Source organism: Parasteatoda tepidariorum, chromosome 9, assembly GCF_982258835.1.
Source record: "Parasteatoda tepidariorum strain Cologne lab strain chromosome 9, Ptep-v5.0, whole genome shotgun sequence".
In the NCBI taxonomy this organism is placed as follows: domain Eukaryota; kingdom Metazoa; phylum Arthropoda; class Arachnida; order Araneae; family Theridiidae; genus Parasteatoda; species Parasteatoda tepidariorum.
Window position 1 is genome coordinate 58,501,005 of NC_141763.1, and position 23,734 is coordinate 58,524,738.

At 26.1% G+C, this 23,734-nt stretch overlaps 1 protein-coding gene across 2 annotated transcripts; it reads right to left on the reverse strand.

Annotated features, from left to right (window-relative positions):
• Positions 1 to 953: 953 nt before the first annotated feature.
• On the reverse strand, positions 954 to 23,471 carry LOC107441820 (uncharacterized). 2 transcript variants are annotated; one of them, XM_071186281.2, is made up of 13 exons: positions 23,381 to 23,471; positions 21,263 to 21,511; positions 20,416 to 20,619; positions 18,568 to 18,683; positions 17,104 to 17,207; positions 15,432 to 15,838; positions 14,294 to 14,434; positions 11,615 to 11,691; positions 9,341 to 9,483; positions 8,313 to 8,398; positions 7,367 to 7,447; positions 4,502 to 4,727; positions 954 to 1,175 (listed from the first exon to the last, which is right to left on the reverse strand). In XM_071186281.2, exons 2-13 carry the CDS (start codon positions 21,455 to 21,457, stop codon positions 1,063 to 1,065), a joined length of 1,893 nt encoding a protein of 630 aa, XP_071042382.2. In that variant the 5' UTR covers positions 21,458 to 21,511; positions 23,381 to 23,471; the 3' UTR covers positions 954 to 1,062. The 2 variants fall into 2 exon arrangements, with proteins under 2 accessions (XP_071042382.2, XP_042901975.2); XM_043046041.3 differs by lacking the exon at positions 23,381 to 23,471 and adding an exon at positions 23,088 to 23,360.
• Positions 23,472 to 23,734: the final 263 nt, after the last annotated feature.

A 23,734-nucleotide genomic window follows, 5' to 3' on the forward strand; every position in this document is an offset into this window, starting at 1 on the left:
TATTTAGTGGAAAAAATGGCCAAAAAAAAAAGTCAGTGCAGCATTGGAAAATATTTTGCATCAAAATGAAAAGCTTGTTTTCAAAACATTTGAAGTCTACACAAAATCGTTTATTTATAAGAAAAAGAAAATAATATCTCCTCTCATTTCTTAAGATGAAAAATCGAATAAACTTTTCAGTCTGTTTTCGAACGGCATAGTTAGAACCACTTGGAGCAGGCTCCAAAGGATCCGCATCATGGAACTGACTCACTTATTCCTAAAAATTTTTAGAATTATTTTTATTTTTTTTTAATTTCAACTTTCTCTCATTAATATTGTAATTATTTAAATCTTATACCCACAAATTTTGATCAAGTGAGTTATTTTTTTGAAAAATTCATTTTGAACAAAAATATTGAAACGAAAGCTTAGTTTCAAGAGCACTTTCCACTGCAAATTTTTTTTTCATTATCTCCACATGTGGATACCATGTTAATAGTTGATAGCCAGTTGCCCAGAATTCTGATTGAAGTCAACCTCTAGTAAATTCATTAGGACAAAATCTGGAGAAAAAAAAAAAGGTAGTTGCGTGTCATCACTCTCAGTTTTAAGGCCCTTTAAAGCTTAACAGTTAATGATTAAGTACCAGGACAGTATAAAAGGTTAAATTATGGCTTCAGAATAACAGCCATTTAATTAGGCGCTATATGTTTTAACGGTGATTTGGAACACAAATTGTGACAGATTTCATAATTTTAAACAAAAATTTTATTCCATAATCTATCGCAATCATAAATGGAACAAAATATAGCAATGAAAAAACGAAATAAAAATCACTTTTAGAATAAAAATGTATAAAACTTTGTGAAAATTATCTTTTATAACGGAGGAAAATGGCAATCAACTGCAGCTAATGAAGATTGCGAGCTAAAAAATAATGTTGAATGTGGTATTGTAGATAAAAAATCACATAATCAAATATAAATTTATTAACATGGAAGAAATGCATAACAAAATTGACTGATCACCATACACTGGTTTATTTATAATAATAAAATTAAATATACAAATAAAATAGTTTCAGCTGTCATTTTGGCTTCTTAAATTGACTACTGGGGTTGCGTCATCTGACAGATCTTCAAGATCAATATCACTTGTGTCTTCTTGGAAGTCACATAATTCTTGGGCTATTTCTAAATTAAAGTAAGTAGTTTTAGAAAAAAGAATGCTTTAAAAAAAATCACATATTAAGAAATTAAATGTAACAGTTACTGGACATATATAGTAGGTATACGAGATACAATTTCTTTACATAAGAGATGAGCAAAACGGTGATTTTAGTGGTAGTGTTCAAAACTAATAGAAATGATAACTAATTGTGAAGAGCAAAAATGAAGAAGACACATAAAGTTAGTGTTCTATACATAATTTCACATTTATGAACATATATAGTTAGTATTCTATATATATATTCTCACATTTATAGACATATATAGATAGATAGTATTTTAGATATAAGTTGTTCACATAAGAGATGAGAAAAATTTTGATACTAATGGTGATATGAAAAACTAAGTAATTGTGATGAGCAAAATGTGTTTTAACACGTTCACGCCGGGAAAAGTGAAAATACTGGTACGGGGAAAAGAGAAAATACTGGCAGAAGAACTATTTCAATATTAGATAATATTTGGGAGGAGTTAATCTATTCTCAACAATAACAATTCACTGTAAGGAAATTTATCACGGCGAAGAAGCAATTCAATATAAAAATTGCATCCGTTAAAAACAATTGGTAGTTATGGATTTTTATTATTCCCGGAAAAAAACTAACAAATGAAATTTAAGGTTACCAGTTTTTACTCCGGTGCGCTGCCAAGATGAGACAATCTAGCGTGACCCACCGGTGGGTCAGCCTGGCGTGAACGTGTTAATGATAACTTATAGTGATAGGCAACGAAGTTTTGCTGCTTTGGCCAATGGCCAGTATTTATATTGTTATTTTATATAGCTGCCATCATACTCTTCACCAATTTTTATAGTTTCCTACACCAATTTAACTCTACTAATTCAAATTTTAATAAGATTTTCAAATGAAAGAAAAAGACGATTTTTCTTAGCGTTACCGTTTACATCTAAACTATTTAATTCTTACATGTCCTGAACTATTCATCTACTACTTTGATGGTCTTCGATTTAACCAATCAAATAATTTTATTTAAAATTCATTGGAGACAATCTGTTTTTCATATAATAAAAAAATAAACACTATAAGTGAATAAAAAATATTTCCAATAGATTTCCGCTATTTTGTAATTTAAATATAATTGTACAAGATATAAATTAATTTTTGTTCAATTTGAGTACACTATTAGTAAAAAACAATTAGTAAACACTATTAGTAAACAAACTATTACAAACTATTAGAGAATAAAAAATATTTCCAACATATTTCGACTATTTTGTAATTTAAATATAATTGTACAAGATATAAACTAATAATTTTTGTTCAATTTGGATTTTGTACAAACCGTGCTCAAGGTTATTTTTATAAATAAGCAGTGAGATAAAATACTTTATTCTGGTTTTCGTCAATTTGCTTTGAAACAGCTTCTTCAGGCATCGGCTATACTTTGTAAATGAAAGGGTGAATTGTATTGTTTTTATTTTTTAGATTTCTTGTGAGTATAACTTAGTCGAGGTGAAGATATCTACCTATAATTATATCATATGTTTTAATTTTGAAGAGTCAAAATCAATAAATTTTTCCTTAACACAGTTCATCAATTGGCTTCTTGTGACAGAACCGCTGGATTTTGCCAAACAATCACCACTTGTACTTACCACTAAATTTATGCTCTATTTTTATATTAATCACACACCTAATTATAAACTAATACTTGTAATTACTATCTATTTTGATTAATTTAATTTTAGGACTCTTCCAATATTTAATAAATAAAACCAAGTAATTTCATATTCCATTAAGCACCATTTTAATAAGTTAAAACCAATATAAAATTTTTTCTTTGTTATACAAATGTTGTCACGATTATCTTTAAATTAAAAGTAAATGCCTACACTTTACGATTTTTAAAATAAGTGGTGCAATTGAACGGCAATACCTGAGCAAAAAAAGCAATAATTATTTGCTATCTTTTTGTTAACTCAATAGGTGATTGCTTTAAAATGATGTGCTAGTGCTAGATGTTAGAATACATTATTTATATGATATCAAGATAGACAGTTATAATAATGTCAGACCTACCTAATCAAGACAAGTATAAAGTAATATTTAAAAAGAAATCTGTTTCTTTCGATTAGCATGCCACAACCACTTTACATAATTAGGAAAATTGTTCAGGTGAAAATATAACAAGTTGAAAACTATGAATATAAGAAATTATATCTAAATTTAAATGAATTAAGTTAGATACACCAAATAAAACTAATCACTAATTTAGTTTTATTTTAGATCACCTTTTTAGATGATGATCATAAGTAACAGAATACAAATTATAATATGAACAATAAATGAAAAGTTAATAAAAAGTTAATAATAAAAGTTAATAATAAAGCTAATAAATTATGAAAATTAATAAGCATAGTATAACAAAATGTTGATAAGTATTAATCTAGAATAGAGCCAAACAAGGTGAATCAAGCACAAATAAAAGTACAAAAGTGGATGTACTATAGTATAGCATACATAAAAGTATAAAAATGGACAACTTATCCTATAGTATGTCTATTTTTGTACTTTATTCATGTTGTTTTGCCTTATTCTATGGGGCATAAAATATATCCTATCCACTTTCAGATTAAACTTTCAAAATAAAAAGTGCAAAAATATGGTAAATGCTATTTTTCTTTTTGAATTTATGATAATTTTACAAGTTATATTTTATTTAACCGATAAAAAATTGATAAAGATAACAGAGTACAACCAAATAATGACAAATGTTGATAAATAAATAAATGTAAAAAATAGTAATATTGGTTCTTAAATATAAATGTCATAATTTTTAGTCCTTTTCAGATTAAGTGATCATATTTTCCAGTTCAGAAAATATTTTAATCAACAGGTAAAAAATAACAAGAGGGTAAAACTGTAAAATAAAAATTCTAATATGAGTTATTGAAGCTTAGTGTAAAATTATTTAAGATTACATTGGAGTCTCAAGATATTTTTAATAGTAAATGAATAGAAAACTATTAAAAAAAATGCAATTAAAATGCAAAAATAAAACATTAGAGCACTCAAGGGCTGAATATAAGTTTCATGGGCCATAGGAGAAAATTTACTGTAGGATCTTTCCTCAAAACACAAAATATTTCATTTTTATATCATCAGGAATTTTTGAAGAGCCTTTTTTCAAAATTGTAATTTTTAAAGTTTTATAAAGAAATTTTCTTCTAAAAAATGAATAAAAAATCACATTTTTATATTCAATTTACACCCGGCTCTCAGCAGTTCCAGGCTTTGAGGACATTTTTCATATAATATAAAAACATTTACCTTGAAAATCTCTGAACAAAAGATCTTCTTTACTTAAACTCAACATTACACATACAGTGGAAACATAAAGATCTTTAAATTCGTCTCTTCTTAATTTAAAATTAGGAATGTGTTTGGAGAGGAAATGAAGAAGGGTGAATCCTTTCTTTAGAAGAATGGTAATGAGACAATTTTCCTTCCGAACAGCGTAAAACTTTAACAATGTTGCAAGTACAGATGGAAATATCTGAATAAAAAAAAAAAAAATTCAAGCTATAGTAAGAAACATTTATAATTTCTTAAACAAAAGACAAAACTGATATACATTATCTTTTAATATTACTCATTAGATTCAATAAAACATTTGAAATGCCGGGCAATATAGTGATAAGCCAAAATTTTTCCAAAGGTGTCAATTTTAAATTAGATTAATCCTTAGTATTTCTTCTATTAAGGTACATTATAAATTACAGGAATTCTTTAATATGTAGAACCTTTTTATTGACTATATTAATATAGCTGTATTGTTTTTACAAATTACGCTTTCATATGTTTTTGATAATTATTTGAAAATGTGATGTAATAAATCTCCTTAATTTCAATATCTTAATTTATGTGTTTTTAACTACACTGGAGTTTACGTAAATGACTAAATACACAAGACATGTGCCTTGGGCTGAAACCAACCAAATATTTTTAATGTTGATTAAAGTTGTTAAAAAGTATATTTTTCAAATTGAAATTTCATTATATAGATATGTTCAGTAAATATTAGACACAAAATGGAATTATGCTATTGGAAGTATTATGACCGCTTTGAGCATCAGAGTTTATTTATTTGCTGACATTATGCTTATTACACTTTTGTGGGAAGTGATACTTAGATAATCGTAAAACTATTAGTGCAACAACATTTATCGAGTGTTTCATTATAGACTGATAAGTTAAAAACTCAATTAAACCAAAACCATTGACTCAAATAATTCAGTTCCATTATGAATAAGAAAGCCTCCCTTTCTAAGAAAAAACACAGTCATTCAGAAATAATAAAAACTATAGGAATAAAAAAAATTAAGAAAACTAAGAAAAACAAATTTCTAAAATTAAGAAAACTAAGAAACAAAAAAAGGTCTTTCAAGGAAACAAATCTTGGTCTATTTCTTACTTTTTTTTATTATATATAATTAAGTTTTTTTCTACTAATTACACACTGCTTTTAAGACAAAAGGCTATGTTACGTTTTTGGTTACATTAAGTTTTGATGCCGTTTGTACCATAAAATACCCTTTTTTTCAGTTAATTAAACAGTTTCCAGTTGACAACAGCACATATATTCTGTGAAAAAGTAAATAAAAATTTCACAAAAATGTTAACTAAATCTCACAAATTTAAAAGTTAGAAAACATTGAGTGCCATAAATTGTTTTAAAGCTTGGACTGCCTATTTTTATAACATAAAGAGTTAAGTTTTAAAATGCAAATATTTTTTACAAAAAAACAAAAACTAATGGTGGTATAAACACCTATTAATTCTTTTATAAATTTTGTTAGATAATTTAAAATTAAATATAATAATAAAACATTTTTCAAAAGAAAAGAAAAAAACTGATACAACAAATTTTTTTTTTTTTGCATTTTGTTATAGACATTAATACAATAACTGAATTTTTTGTTTAGAAGTAGATTTATATTCAGTGGTTGAATTTCAGTTTGTTACCTAAAAATATTAACTTTTTGCATTCAGCATGAAGAATTTTATTGAATACATTTCCAAAATTTGCATTCTCAGTACTACTGAATTTAATTACTAAATTTAATTACTAAATAAATAGAACAGAAAATTTCTATCTACAATACAAAAAAGTATCAGTTTTAAGAATATAAACAAAAGCTGTTTGTATTTTGCAATTGCTTCTATGCCTCAAATATTTTCAGAGGCAATCAGAGAAAGAGGTCAAGGGGATAACAGCCCCAGGCATTCAACCAAATGTGAGATCACAAATTGATGACTAAGGACACTAAAACTTTAAATCCATAAGTTTTTTTTTTTTTTTTTAAATTGTGAAATTAAATTTCTTAACAAGTAAATATTTGGCTCAAGGAAAACTTTATAAGGAATAAAACATGACAATAAAACAAATTTAGTAGCCAAGTTTTATAAAGGACAAATGAAGAGAAATACTTCCACTACTCAAATTCCATTTGCTACAAGTTTATAAGTTGTTGTGAGGAATCCAGTGTAACTTTATTTAAACTTCATTTTAATTTTAGGACAATATTTAAATAAAATTTACTATTCCAAGGTTTGCAACCAGATTCAGATAAAATTTTAAATGTGTATATTGATAACCTTATTCAGACTATGCTGCAACATTGTGCAGATGTAAATGCTGAAAAAGGCATGGCTACGAAGCATTAACAGTATTATATAATTTTTCCGTTATTGTATTAATTTTTCAACTTATATCAATTAAAAATAAAATTATAATTTGGCCAGAGATTTTTGAATATGAAAATATTGCAGTTTATTTAATTTTTATGTTTTCAAATCTTTTTACAAATAGCAATGATAAATAAGTAATAATATGTAAATATTTGAATTTGGGTATAATAATAAATAAAAAAATTATTTGTTTATCATTTAAACAGCCAAAAGTTAGAAATAAAAAAATACTGGCCGAAGAATTTGGCACGATATTATACTAAATTTGCTTTCTGAATGTCTATCAATTACCCATAGAATTGACCTATTAATTATTGAATTTCATAACAGTACTTTATAGTCGACTCGCATTAATTTAACCATTTTTGCCATTTAAAACTAACAATTAAATAAAAATTTATAATAGAATATTATAAATAAATATAAAAGGTTTCAAAATCTTACCATCATAGAACATGCAGAACTTTCTAGCTTCATATCTGAGAAACTATGTACAGAAAATACAGAAGTTAAATAATCTTCAGCCTGAAAAAAATTTAATTTAGAATTATTATCTAATTAATATATAATGCTTATTATGCTTAGTTAATTACATTCATAAATTTATTAATTAAAAACATAATAGAGAAAATAATATCACTATTAATAACATTTGTGAACAATCAATTGTAATAGTGACAAATAAGTTTATCAATCTAATAAATGTTTAATATTTAATTATTCTTATAAGGGTGTACAACCTGCAATCCGGCAACTCTCGATGTGTGGCCCGCGGCAGCAATTTGAACAAAATGAAAAAAAATCCGCTCTGTTTTTGAAAAATAATAAAAGTTTTTCGCCGTGTTTTTGTGCTAAACGTCAATAGAACAGCACATATATTTAAACTATTGCAGTCTTAGGATAAATATTTAATCATGCATAATTCATAATATCAAAGCATAATTTTATAACAGCATAAATAGTGAACTTATAAATAGTAAATTTCATAACATTCACATTTTGACACTAAATGTACCTATAAAATGTAGCATAATTATCAACATTTTAGTTTCTTTTTTTTATGAATAAATAGTTTAATTTGATAAAGTAGGAATTTATTTTTTAAATTTGCATTTTTTATATCTCTGAAAGTTAGTAGCAGCTATTTCCAAACTTTCAGATGCAGGCTATACTGTGTCAAAAAGCCATTTTTTTTTCATGTTCTTAAACAGGATAATAATGCATTGCAGCAAAATTTCGGTAAAATTTTATCCAAGGGCTGAACACTTAACGGGTTAACATAGCATATATATATATATATATATATATATATTTTAGTTGAAACTCTCCTATCACCCCAGTTCAAATTTAAAAAAAGTCAAATGTACAAATAAATAAAGAAAATTTTTACCATTATCATTGAATCAATGCATTCCAAAGGAGTGTTAGATATTGTCCGATTTAATAAAGTGGCTACTGCACATAAATGGCAAGAGTCTGGAAGAAAGAAAAAACTTAATTATTTACCACTTCCAGATGTAATTAATACTTTTTGATATAAGAATTATTAATCACTTTCATTAAAATTTATAAATCAATAATACTAATCTTTAATTATTTCACTACATTAATGATCACGTTACTTTAATACTTAATAAACAATGAAAGCAACCTTTAATAAATTTTCATAATTAGCTCCCTATAAAAGCGAAAACTCAAGGCAAAATTTAATTATGATTAAAATTCAATTCCACATTTAAAAACTAATTTAGACATTTTGAATAAATAAGTTGATAATTTTTTATTTATTATTTTTTTCCTTATGAATTATATTCTTTCTAAATAGAATAGGCGTCCCAAGCATGTGATTTTCCCACTCTCCACACTTTTCTCTTTTGTGCTACCATAGTTACAGTATATCCTGCTTTTTTCTCATGGCAGTATGTTTCAGTAAGAAATTCAAATGGAGAAAAAGTAAGATTTGCCGAAACACTGAAGGAAAAGTGTGGAGAGTGGGGAAATTGTGTATTATCCCCACTTCTAATCTGTAAACTTTAGACGAGATTTAATTTACAAAGAATATGGATAGGAATAGTTTAATGTAAAGAGGATATATCCTCTTGCAAAAAAAGCTTGCAATTTTGGGGGGGGGGGGGAAAGAAGCTAATTGCAAATTAATGTGTAGGAAAACAAAATACAAGCATTTAGCCAGAATATACATTGATAGGATTTTAATGCAATTAAAATCCTATTATAGTTTAGATGTTTTAAACTTCAATTGTAAACACTTAATATATTTACATTATAATTGTAAATGCATGTATTATTATAAAAAGCATTTTAATTGTTTGTTAAAAATAAGTTTACATTTTAGAACATAAATGAACATCAAACACTTATAAACATACTTGAAAATATGAAAACTGTAAAAATACAAACCGGTGTTGTGGAGAGACGTATTTAAATATTCTTTCAGAGTGCAGATATTGATTAGCATTCTTAGAACAATATTTGTAGCAGCAATGTTGAAACAATTACTGATATGACTGGTGATGACTGTATTGTCGAAAGAACTTACAAGGCTGTATTGTGATAAATCATTAATTTATTAATTATATTCTACATTCATCAATTGTATCATTACATTCAATAATTATATTACTAAAAATTGTAATAAAATTTTAGGGTATTACCACAGCATTTGTTATAAACAAAATATTTAGTTTGTATTTTTTTCTTTAATAAAATAAACCATTATAATAATACATTCTATATGAGCTACTTATATTAAAATAAATTTTTTATTATTATTTTTTAAATAAATAAGGAAGCTTTGTTATTTACAAAAAATCTGAATTCAAATACTATGAAGTGACCCTTTAATAAAAACTTTATACAGTTTAAAGAAATTGTTATTATCTATATAAATTTAAAAGTACTGGACAACATTAGTAAAACATTAGTCATATTTTCAAACACCAAAAGAAACTTAACAGTAGAAATATTGTACATGGAGTATGCCATTTAAATAAATATGCATAGAACTGATAAAAAATAAATACAATAATAATTATTAAATGTAACGAAAGAGAATTAATAAATAATGGTACTATATGAAATTATAAGATAGGACTATTTTAATTTATGCGTAAAATTTAAACTGATTTTCTTATAAAATCATGCAATAAAACTCAAAAATTATAAATATAATTACCTCAATCTTTTTTAAAAATGTGATAGTTCTTTGTAGACTTAAAAAAAAATAAAAATAATTTTTACATTTAGCAATATGTAATGGCAAACAATTTAACTTAAAATGATTCAAATTTTTAATGTAGCTTTTTCCTCATGAACAAAAAGAAAATTTTTTTCTTCTTCATTCCAAACCCGACAGTCAAACCCGTTTATTGAGGAAACTTTTATAAATGATTGACGTAAAGTTAATAACCATTACGAGTATAATTCATATTTGTTGATTTTTTTAAAAAATTATCTGGAAAATTATTTTATTAAAATTGCCCAGAAAAGTATTTATTAGTTTATGAAAATTTCCTTTTATTTAAAACCTTTCTTTTTCTAACTGTACGCAAAGTATACGTACGAAAGCAATGAAGAGTTACTATGTAATTCTTTCATTTGTTTTGTAAAATTCACAGGGTTATAGCTTGACAATCTATGATGTAACTTAGATTGTCAAGATAACTCTGATTAGTGACTAAAATGGTTTAAGAAAAGATTTAACCTCTTGTTCTGTAACCATTTTTGTGTCTGGTCATATTTTCCTATATAAATGCTTGTGAATTATATGTCTGATTTGCTCTCATTTTATCAACACACAACTTTGATAAAAGGAAAACATATAATGTTCATTCTGCTGAAAAAAGAAAACACTTTCTTTTTTGCAAGACCAGGACGATATTTTAATAAAATGATATTTTTGATCAATGAAGTGGTGCTTTAGCCATCAATGGGGATAATAAATATATTTAGTGCTGTGTGTGTTGCATATCTAATAATTTTTGAGCAACTGTGCAAAACACACACTTTCCCTTGCAGAGCTTTTATTTTTGATAATCTCTTCACATTCAAGCTTAAAAAATACTGATTTAATGAGCAAATTGCATTAGAATTCATGCAATGAAATTTACTCAGTGCATTATTTTAACACAATATTTAGTATACCATTTATAACACTAATTTGTATTTTAAAATTTAACCTGTCTTTCAGACCTTGATCAAACATTTACTTTTATATCAATAAAAATTTGAAACTAAATTCATGAAAATAATCTTCATGGCATAATTAGCCTAAATATTAAATTTAAAACCATTTTGCCTGATAGAGTTAAAGATAGCCGAGTAGTAGCACTTTAATACTAAATAATCACTATGTTTCGCAAATTTTCTGAACTGGATAGTTTATAGAAGCTTTGAAGAAGATTCAATTCTGGTTGTAGCGGCATAATTACTCTTCTCATAAAGTCGTAAAATATTTTGTCAAATAAATCTACAAAATGCTGTGTAATGCTAGTTTAATACAAATCATCACTTCTTTCCAATAAAGCTTCTGAAGTGTATAGTTTAGAGAAACTTTACTATATTTTTTTTATTATTGCAAGAAAATTTATAACCAGAAATTAATCAGGACCATGATTATTGAATGAACAAAAAGCTTTAGGCAAGCATACATACTAATGTTATTTTTAATGTCACCTTTTAGGATTAGTAGCTGACCAAGAAACCAAAGCTGACAAGGATAATTCAACTTCGTCCTTACATGCAAATCCATTCTAAAAGAATAATTAAAATTGTAACATGGATTTTACAAAAAAAAAAAAAAAAAACAGAAAAATTCATGCAGAGTTTTGGAAAAATATAATGATAAATCACATTTTCAATTGTCCAGGAAAGCATTCTTTTGGGGAAAATTTTTTACATGCAATCACTAAGAAATTTATTCAGTAATCCAGTTGAAAAGTTCAGAAACCTAATTGAAAATAATACTATGAAATGGCTTGAAGTAAAAAAAAGAAGTCATATTGGGAAAAAGTTTGGTTTATCACTAGCTCCAAGTCCTTCAGTCATACATATTAGTTGCAAGATAAAAAGAATAAAAAAAAGTAGTAAAATAGGAGTAGTAAAAGCAGTAAGTAGTAGTAAAAGTAGTAGAAAATAAAAGTTTGAAAAAATAATTTTTTATTGTTTACATAGTTTGAAACATCATTTGCTAAAACATTATTAACGTATGACACTTTATCACAAAAACTAAAAACAGAATTATAGTAAAATTTGTATATACTATTTTTTAATTTCAAACAAAATAAACTGGCACAATGATTGTATATTGATTTTAATGGCTCAAGAGCCAAAATATATACCAAATCTAATTCTAACAGTTTCCTTATAAATAATTGCAGCAAAACTTGTTTGCTTCCTTTCAAATTCCAAAATCTGTAAGGATTGGTTTGGATAAATGGTAGATACAACATTTATTAAAATTTAATAAACTTATATAGATATATTTTAGTTATTTCAGCTTATTTTACAACTATTTCAATTGCATTGTGTTAAAATACTTCATATTACTATAGTGTAAAAAATCAGATTAAATAAAAGTTTTGTTTGTGTTAACTAAAAACCTAATTAAAATTAAAAAACCCAACATAATTTTCACAACAGAAAAACTAGATCAACATTTGAAGCAAAAGAAACAGAAAAGTTGGCAGGCTTTTTCATGCAGTAATATAAAAAAATGTAAAAGAAAATGTGAACAAAACTGCTAATAGTTAGTAAAATGTATAATTTATATTAAAAAAATTTAATGATGAGTGTCTATTTTAAACGCATTGAGGATTATCCTCAAATTTGCTTATCAGCGCTTTTTAGGTCACTCAATTTCGCAGATATTCGAGAGTTTACTGTAAATATTTAAATTGCGATAGCTATTGTGTTATTTTATACTAATAATGAAGGAAATTTCAAGGAGAAAAAAAAAAAAAAAGAATGAGTCTCATCGAATAATTATTATTTTTTAAATTCCTTATTTAGGAATGTGCAACACAAATAAGTAGAAGGTGAAAACTGTAAAAAATAGCTGACTTTGTCTTAAAACTAAAGTCAGAATAGACATATCAAAAAGAACATTAATATGTAATAACTATTTAATTATAGTGAAACAAGACTCAAAGAATGAGTCTGATTCAAGAATTACTTGGAAAATAGCTTATTCAAGAAAAGAACATTACTATGATATAACAATGCAGAGTGTAAAAAAGGTTTAAAAACAGTCAAATATCTCAAATATACGAAAAATGAAACAAATACAGTCAAAATTTTTTAAAAGCTATCCAATAATATGAAACTCGATCTTTCATCCGCACCTGTTTAGAGAGAGTGGGTGTTTTAATTTTTTTTTTTTTTTGGAAAAAAAATTAAGATTTTTTTAAATAATTGAATTTAACATATTAAAATTAGTTTTCAAAATGATATAAGATATTTCATATAAGTTTCATTGTTGATATTTCACAATCAACGATTATCCTATTTTATTACCGGTATATAAGTCGATCCCTTGATTTTCGTAAAATTTTGGGAGTTTGAAAAGTCGACTTATAAACTAGGATATATAGTAGTTATAGTGAAATAAAACTCAAAGAATGAGTCTTATTCAATAGAAATTTGAAAAATCGCTTGTTCAAGAATATAATTCAGCACGTACAAGTGAAAACTAGCAATTTAAAGTTGAGGTGAAAACAGCAAAAATAACTGATTTGATTGGCAAAATGATTGACATTGTCACAAAATTAAAGTCAAATGGAAAATATGAGACAATAGCAACATAGCAATACATTAATTTTATAATTACAGCAAAACTAGTAAAATTTCTCTAATAAGCAGTACATATAAGATACTAAATTTATTTGTAACATTATTAAGTTCTTTTGTTAGAGCAGCAAATTTCAGTTATCTTAATTTTTTTTCAAACTGATAGTTAAAACACAAAATGATATTATTGCCTCTGATTATTGCAGTAAAAAAAAGTATCAAAAAAAAAATAAAGAAACTAATAAAAATAAATAAAGAAGAAATTTAGAAAGGGAAGAAAAGTAAAGAATCTGTTTTAGTCAAGAATTGTTTGGAAAATGTATCATTCAAAATTCATCTAAGAATATAAGCTAGCTTGTTTATTCTACACAAATACCATTTAAAAAAATAGAGAAATTTTTTTTAAAATACTTGTTTTAAATTTCATTACATTTTACTGAATTCAAAGGAATAATAATGTAGAAAAAAAAAACCTGCAATAACAAAAAACCACCATATACATGTATGTAAAATTGTGCTCTACAATATCATAGTGAGGCCTGATAATATATCTCACATTTAACTCACAGGATAAGTATCTGGCTTTGATAATATAAACAGCAATGTCAGTAGTGAGTGAGTCCTTTTTTCATGTCTTTCATTTCTTTTATCACAGTTAGAAGACAAAGATGCTGAAGAGCTGTCATTACTATCTTTTTTCTGAGATGCCTAAGGTTAAAAAAAGATTTACTGAAATATTAAAACATTTTCTATTTTTATTTGGTAATAAATAATATCAATAGTCTGTTAGCATTAAATATTAAAATAATTACTGAATGTAATAATTTTTTTTTTGTTAAACATATTTCAATTCCTAAAAACAACTGTTTCTAAGAAAAAATAACTAAAATAAATCCTTAAGTGACTTTTTCTAAAATAGAAAGTGGGCATGTTTGCATGTCCTGGTAATAACAACAAGCAATTTGGACCAGATGTCTTCGGATAAAGCTGTGCTATTAATTTAAAAATATTAAAAACCTGCACACAATATAAAGACATCAATTTTCCACAAGTTACAAAATATTGTTGTAAAATAATACATTAAGAATATCAAGTTATTTAATATTTGATAAATCGTTCTCCAATATTTAATTTCAATTTTTTTTTAATAGCAGAGACATTCTGAGTTACTAATTGTTTGAAGCAACAAAAGTTAAATAGAATAAAATTTGAGAGTTATGGAACATAATCTTTGTCTACACTTTAATAACTAATGAACACCCTTTAAAACAAAAACAATAGCAATAAATAAATATTATGAACTGAAGAGCAACAAAACTAATGATTATTAAATACAAAAAAATTCCTTTTAAAAAGTATACTTGTTCAAAATACTTAAAAAGAAAGAGAGCATGATTATGTAAACCAGGACATTACACTTGATGACTGATGAAAGAATTAAAAATCTTATGGAAAAAAAAATATGAATATAAATTTTATTATTTACACTTTAAAAAAATATAGAAGTTACAGTGAAATGATATTTACTAGACTTAACTTTTCAAACAAAACATTAAATACAATTAGACACTATTGCTTGCTATAATCAATTTGTATTATTTAGGTTATCCACATTCTCTTGCTTATTCAATAATTATGAAGTTTAATGATGTTTTGAACATGTAGTTTAATGATACATACACTCTAAGAACTAAAATAATATTACCTTTTTTGCTTCCTGAACTAATGATTCTATATGTAAGGAATTAATAGAATCAGAAAATTGATAACAGGAAATAATGTAACTTAAATCTTTCAGGCAAGATATGGCTACAGTTCTATCATAAACAAAACCTTTCTTTATAACAGAAAAAGAGGAATCTGAACTTGATTGATCAGGGAAGTTCTGAAGGTAAGACACATAATTTTCCAAAACAGAAAAATAATAATATAATATTTCATCAGATTTTTGTTCTAAGGTAAGTTTTGTAACTGATACAGGAGAAAGAAGAACATTGTCAGTAAGATGCTCTCTATCTAAATGATTCCGAAGAGTTGCACAAATAGGAATTTGTAAAGGAAACTGTCTGTTGCATAAGATTGAGGAAACTATATCACAGCCTTGAGTTTGACCTTAAAGAAAAATTAAATAAATAAATACATTTAACTAAAAATATTTAAATTAATACAGAGAAAAAGATATAAAAAGACAAATATCTTGAAAAATCTGATTCCATAAGAATACACATTTAATCAAAAATCTGAAAATGTGCAGGTGAAATGTCTTTAAAAGATACCAAACTTCCTCCAAGAAAGATTCACCTCATGGGGTATGAAAGTGGTGTCATTAGGTAAGTTTCCTAAAATATCATTCAACCAAATATCAAATAGGTTTTCCATCATATCAAAATATGTTTTCCAAATTTTTATTAATTTGACATGTATTTCTCTAGCCATCTCCATTTTAAAAATTTAAATCCAACCTTTTCAGCACCAACAAGTGAATTAAAATGCAAAAATCTGTATGCCAAATCGGGATACTTTTCCCTTGAAAATTCAAATCTGCAATAAAAAGTAGGGTTTTCAATTTAAAATTTTAAAGTTGTCATGTCTAGGAGAAAAGGTTGGAGGTTGAGTTTCAGATCATTAAAATGATCATTTAGTCATTATCAAGTGCATTTTTAAATTTTTGATCGCATGTCTATATTAATTTAATACACATATTGAATATCTAAATACATTAAAAACTTTCTTAGAATTTTTTTTAATTAAAAAAGCAGTTTTTAAAAATTCAGAACTGTAATTATTCAGAAAATTTTCTTTTCATCACTATGGTATCACTTTTTCCAAGTTTTTTTTTTGCAGTATCCTGCATAATAATAAGCAAATACATTTTGACTAATCTTTTTAAATATAGTTAGCTCTCCTCCCCACTACAAGAAGCTTGTAAATGATCTTATTTTGTTACAATGATAAATATAATAGTGTAGAAAGTAAATCTACATAATAATGCAAGTTAACAAAAAATTATTAGAAACAGAAGAATAGCTTTTAAATATTTTGAGATATTTCTAACCAAAAAAAGTGAGAATTATTTTGGTTCCTTACAGTTTTCTAATGCAAAAAGATTTTGCCCTGGTTCAGACTGAAACAGATTAGTGAAATATATTAAAAAACATAATAGGACTATTAATATGTTTTGAAAAAAAATACTTTTACCACACAAATTAATAATTTAAAAACCAAAAACTGAGAGCCAATATTTCTCAAATTTAAATGATTTTACAGAAAAATACATTTATGCATATAATAAAAATTTTAAAGAAAGGAGATAACTATTCCCTTATAGATATTTTATAACATAAAAACTTATAAAGCAATTAAATGAAAGTGCTTACCTTTCGGCATATCAACAGACAATGCAAACTTACGATGAAGCCCTTTTTGACGATTAAGTGTTTTTTCTGAAGGTCGGACAGGTAAATCAGATTTGAAATCAAATCTAGAATTTAAAAAAAAAATACATAAAAATTTAAATCTCAGCACATTTTTAAACATAACATTATGAAATCAATATATTTCAATTTATAACAATATATTTAATAATCAATCATGAAATCAGTTTTATTTAGAAATGTGTTTCTCTTGAACAGAAATCAGGTTCTCCTCTGTAGAGGAATGAAAACTGCTCCATAATTCAATGCTTTATTTAATGGAGGAAAGAAAAGTGCTCAATAAGAAATTTTTTGTATTAATATGCATATGAAGATCAATATTTAGAGGATTAAGAAAACAATAGAATGTTTGTTACATACAAGTAAATAATTTAATTCAGTAAAAGTTTTCTTATAAAGTCCAACAATTAAAGAGGCTATGAAAAAATTTAATTTTGGCTACATACAATAAGTTTTGTACAAATTTTCCACATATAATGGCTGCCCGAATGAAAAGTGGACAAGTTGAACAAAAAGAATATCTTCTGTGGAAAACGAAAGAAATCACCCAGAGACTTGTGACACGGGTCCCATCTAAACGATGGGACCCGTGTCACAAGTCTGCTGTGGTAGCAGGTCTATGCATTTTCTATAGAAAGATTGTGGTTGATTCTGGAGCAAGTTCTGCACAGCTTTCTTCATTCCATTGTCCAAATGGAAACATATTCCTGTAATGCCCTCTTAAGTCTTCCAAAGATGTAGAAGTCACAAGGTGACAAATCTGGATTGTCCCAACATTACCCAACAGAAATTTTGTAAGGTGATCTGGACGTCACGGGTCACATGGAAGAAAGATAATTTGAGTGAGAAGGCCTGGTCATTTGCTTTAAATTGCTTTCTGTAGTTTCATTAGAGTAATGCAGTAATAAATTGATAGCACTCTCTTCAGACAGGAAATCAATCTTTATTCCCAATGTAGGTGCATCCATGTTTAGCAAAACTTTATTTTTAATTAATTTCCTCTACCACAAACAATTTTCACTGCTAAACATAAAAGCATACCTCTTACCGCCCATTTACATCCTTGTTCGGTTGGCACTGCTGTAGCCGCAGTCATTCTGTGAGAATTGCAGGTGCCACTTTTCATTTGGGAAACCATTATAACTTATCAGTTAAAGAGTGACCAAAAAAAAGAAGAAAAAAAAAGAAAAAAGGAATGTTTATTACAAATAATAAATTTTTACGTAACAAAAAAGTGTGTACAAGTTAACACTGGTAACTCCAAAGTTAAAGGATTAAGAAAAAATATATGTATTTCTTACATACAATATATTTTGTATGTACCAAAAAATTATGTCAAAGTGTACCTATGTAGCTCAATAGTAAAAAGAAAGCAAGAATAAAGTGTTTGTTACATACAATACATACTTTTGCAAATATTTATTTGGACTTTTGCTTGTAGATGCTGTTGAGTTAACTTTATTTTCTTTCAGCTGAATTTCAAGAGTTTTTACTTTATCATGAATTGCTTTCATTTCTTGATCCTAAAATATATGTATTAGGACATATAGTTTGTGAAAATTTTTAAAGTTAGAAATAATTTATTAAATAAATTATAATTGATTAAATAAATTATATAAATAAATTTGAGTTAAATAATAACACAGTGAAACCTCTCGGGAATGACCACTCTTTGTTCCACAGTAAAATGGGAGTAAATTTTTTGTAAACAAATTTAATTTTGCACAGCGTCTTTTTAGGGGTTCGGAAATGCCACTTGTGTTTGTGTCATGAAAACTGGATTGATAAATAAAATTTAGCATCAATAAAAATGACCCCCACAGATATAATTATGCGTGAAAACAAATTTACCAATTATGAGTTATAGAACTATTGTAAATAAATAATTATATTTTTTGTTTAAGTTTGCATTTAATTTTATATTATAAAAAATAGTTAGATTTAAAAATGAAAGGGGGTTTGCTTAAGTTGCTTAGCTTTTTGTAAAGTAACTTTTTTTTAACTTTCACCTCTAAAAATAAATCATTGATGGCACAGTCTTTAGTGCACTCTGACTACATCACATGGTTGTAAATTTCTTTCAGAGATCCTCAAAAAAAAAAAAAAAAAAACTATCTAAATAAGAGCCACTGACAAATATTTTGAATACATTTGAATCTACTTATTTGTTTTGTCAATATTTTTTGTTTTGATATTTTGTTGTGGTTCCCTATTAGATCTTTACAGCATTTGGTACAATGGTTTGCCTGGTTGCTGGGGAAGGTTCTGATTGTCTCTCCTAAAGGTTTTCTTCAACACTAAGTTTATGGGAAAAAAATCGCATGCCTCCTGAAAGTGGTCGCAAATAAAGGAGGTTGCTACACAGAGGTGGTCCTTTCTGGAGGTTTAACTGTATTAACAATATTAATGTGCTTCTTCTAAAATAATAAATGTACTAAAATGTATACAAGCAAGAAACAATCAATCATTCACAAAAAAATGTTTCTTATTGAGTATCAGATACACTCAAATTCAATCCTGAAATAAAACTAATTTTAATGTGACTGTTTCAAAAGATAATAAAATTATATTTAAATCAAATTAATATAATTAACATTAATTCACTCTTAAATTAGAAGCTTATTAATATTAACAAATGCATTACAGCAACAATTAACAGATTTTCAAGTACTTGGTCAGAAAAAATTTTAAATGAGTGTTTGTAACAGAATCTTCTATAATAATTATTGTTTTTGATTAAATATAAAATTAAAAGTAAACAATAATTCATCATAAATTTTTAAATAAGTACATGCATTAAAAAATATATTTAGATCATTATTTTTTTCTGCAATAACAAAGCCTTTGAACCTTAATGAACTTATAACAAACATTAATTAAATTGAATGCCATTTTACCATGAATAATAGAAAAACATTACAAAACTACATTAAGAACAGACATTATGAAAACTACATTATGAATGGCTTTTGAGCAATATAGCAATCAGTCATATTTTTACCAAAAACATTTTTACATCAAACTGTTCATTAGTATTGTTTCCAAATATATGCCTTATATGTTTCTAGAATTTTCACTTAAAAACAATGCAAACAAAACCATCACGGAAAAATTTTGATGTTTTCCACTAAAAATACTTTTTAGAAATTTTTGAACATGTAACTTATGTGATTATCAATATTACCTTACGCCATTCCTAACTTCAGAGAACAGTTAAAAAATGTAGTTCAACAGGAGTAACAAGACAAAGTTTACCTTAAACTGTAAGGAGCTGTGTAATTTTTCGATTTCTTTTTGTAACAGTTTCTCCTTTTCCTTAAATTCATGACTTTTCTCGGTAATTATCTTATCTCTTTTGAGTTTTTCTTCAGTCAATTCTTTTTTTGTTGTTTCGATAGTATCACTTAAAATTTTAATTTTACCTTCTAATTCATACTGTTTTTGTTTTGAGGAATCCACCTAGAATTATATACAACAACACAATTATGATGCCAAAAATAATTAAAATTTCAATAAAAAGGAAAGGAGTTTAGTGGAAAAACACGTTGAATAGAAAATTTTGCCATTAAAAATCAATTTATGTTAAAGACTGACAAAATAAATTAAGATTAAATTATCACAATTCTTGTTAATCTGGAAAATTTTACGGCTTACAAATGCCTTTGATCATGTCCTTACATAAAATTCCTTAAAAATATTTTATTGCATGTGTAATTGCAATTTGGGGGATTTAAAAAGCATTACAAACTTTAAATAAGTAAGCTTATCATTATATTCAAACAAACAAATGAAGAAATTTTTCTTATTTATCTACAACAAGAAAAAATATATTTCAAATTTAAAACATACATTTTTACATGTATATTAAAATATTTCAATAAAACAAAAAGATAGCTTTATATTACATTTTAAGTTCATTAAATTGAGTTTAATTTATATCATACTTTAAATTCTAAATAATTAAAAATAAAATTTACTTCACGTTAAAATTTAGCCATACTTTCATCCGTCTTTTCATTAAAGTTGATATTTTGTGTTTATACTGAATCGAATTGTTTAAAAAAATATTACAAAATTCAGCACAAAATTATTCAGTTCTCACCTCCAACGGTACATTATTATTCACAGATGTAGTCGGCACTGATTGTGTGGCTTGAAATTCAAGCATATCAAATTCATCAGCTGTAATATCTTCTTGACCCCATAGGTCATCGTTGACAATATTACCTTCAATGTTATTTTCATAATCTAGTCGCATTCTCTTGTTTTGATTTCTAATAAAATTCATTTTTCCCATTGGTCAAAATTCATTTAAATAACATACAGACAAATTAATTGTCTTTATACAAATCTAAAAAAGAATAATAATAATTAGAACTAATAAATAGTCCAAAATCAAAGTAAAGATTTAGGAAGAAAGATGTTTTCAACATACATATCAGGAGACATAAGAATTTATGTAACAAAACTCCTTCATCAGCAAATGTAAACCTTATAGATACTCATGTAATATTTTTACAGACATATACATTTAAAGAAACATTTTTTAAAGAAAACATATGTAAAAACTGAATTGGGTGACACTTATTCTATAATATTGCTTCTGAGCAGACCCCTTGAGCTTTGGAGTATAATGGCCTAAGTAAGGATTTTGAACAAAATTAATCTTACGATAAATCTTTAAAAAATCTTAAAATAATCTTACGATAATCTTACGATAGTAAACTTACGATATAAAAAAATCTTACGATAGTAAACTTTCTAAAAAAACCTGAAAAGTGAGAATTGTGCAATCCTTCTTTAAGAGGAAAAAAAAAAAAAAAAAACTGGAAAGTGAACTTCCCAATCCTCTATATTACTGATGTGGCGTAACTACCACCATAAATATTAAATATCAATTCACTAGTATATAAGACATGTTAACTTTATTCTATCTAGAGGTACCTTTTAGTAGAAGAAGGTTGGCATCTTCGATAATTAAATTCCCACAATGGTCTATCTTGAGATACCTTTTGATAGATGAAGGTTGACATAGTCTATAATTAAATCCCCACATTAATGACCTGCGGACGTGATATGAACTAGCCAAAATGGTGGATGGTCCACATTCAACAGTTGATTTGCTTAAAAATATACTGCTCATAGAAAAAGAAAATCCGGTGAAGTAAATAAAGTCTCCCAATCAATAAACAATAATGAAAAAATAATGAGTGAAATGCTATAAACAAAAAATTGAAGAGAAATATACAACAAACAAAATTGATGCATGATTAAACTAGTGGTATCCGTTCATCGAATTCTATCCCAGATAAAATTCTGGAAGGGGAGTAATGTGGCGTAACTACCACTATAAATATTAAATACCAATTCACTAGTATATAAGACACGTTAACTTGATTCTATCTAGAGGTACCTTTTGTTAGATGAAGCTTGTCATCGTCGATAATTAAATTCCCACACTTATGCTTAAAACAACTACAAATAATGCAGTAAATTTAAAAAAAAATTTTTTTTGATCCTATAACAAAAAACGTGTACTCTGAAACTGCATTATAGTATTTGCTGCACTGATTATTAAACTGAAACTTTTAAATGAAACTAAAAAAGTCGGTATTGTTATTTCAACATTATATTCTCAAATAAATAATATCAGTATTAGAAAAAATTGATAACGATACGGAAATATACCCAAGTTTGATGCTAAATCTCTACTGTAGCACATCAAAGTCAACCAGATCAATGTTTGTCACTTAAGTTACAAACTTATTTGTCAAACTAAAGCTAACTTATTAATTCTTCTCAAAAAATTACTACACTTACAAAAACTTTGTAAAATTCGTCTTTGTGTAGTGCCCAAATAAAAAACTGATCATATTTTAACAAAGTGTTAAAATTACATGCAACAAATAGTAGAATGTAATACTTACTAGGAAAAAGTTATCTAAATAATATGCAAAATTGTTTGTTATAAAAGTTTGTTTTGTTGCTGCAGAAAGGCTAGAAATTATTTCGAATACTTAATTAAAACAAATTTGTTTAAATATTAAAAAGACTAATTACTTCCTATGATTAATTAACATTAAAAAAAATTCGAATTTGTATGAAAAGTTTACAAACCCGCTAGTTTTAATTTGTTTTGTTTTTATAAGTTTGAAGTTAAAGTTTGTAATCGAACTGTCACTTTATCAAATAAGTCACAATAGAGACAACTTCAACTTACATTTAAATCTCTACTCGGAATCGGCAATTGGCGATCAAAATGGACTGCAGGTGGCGTAGAGTAGAACTCTTTACCTATGGCAACACATTACATGCTTTCCCCATTAGCGTGTAGAGAGTCGTAGAGGAAGGAAGTACGTTTTTTTTTTCTTATGATTTTCATACAGATTAAAGTTGGAAAACTATACAGAACTGAAAACTACATTAAATATAGTTCTAAAGAGAAGCATCAAGGAAATTTTAAAAAATATTTTTATTAAATAAAAAGGAAAATATTTGGAAATGGGAAAATATCGCGGTACATTTCTATACGACTGAAGAGAGGAGGAGAGGAAAGGCAGGGGGGCCAAAGACA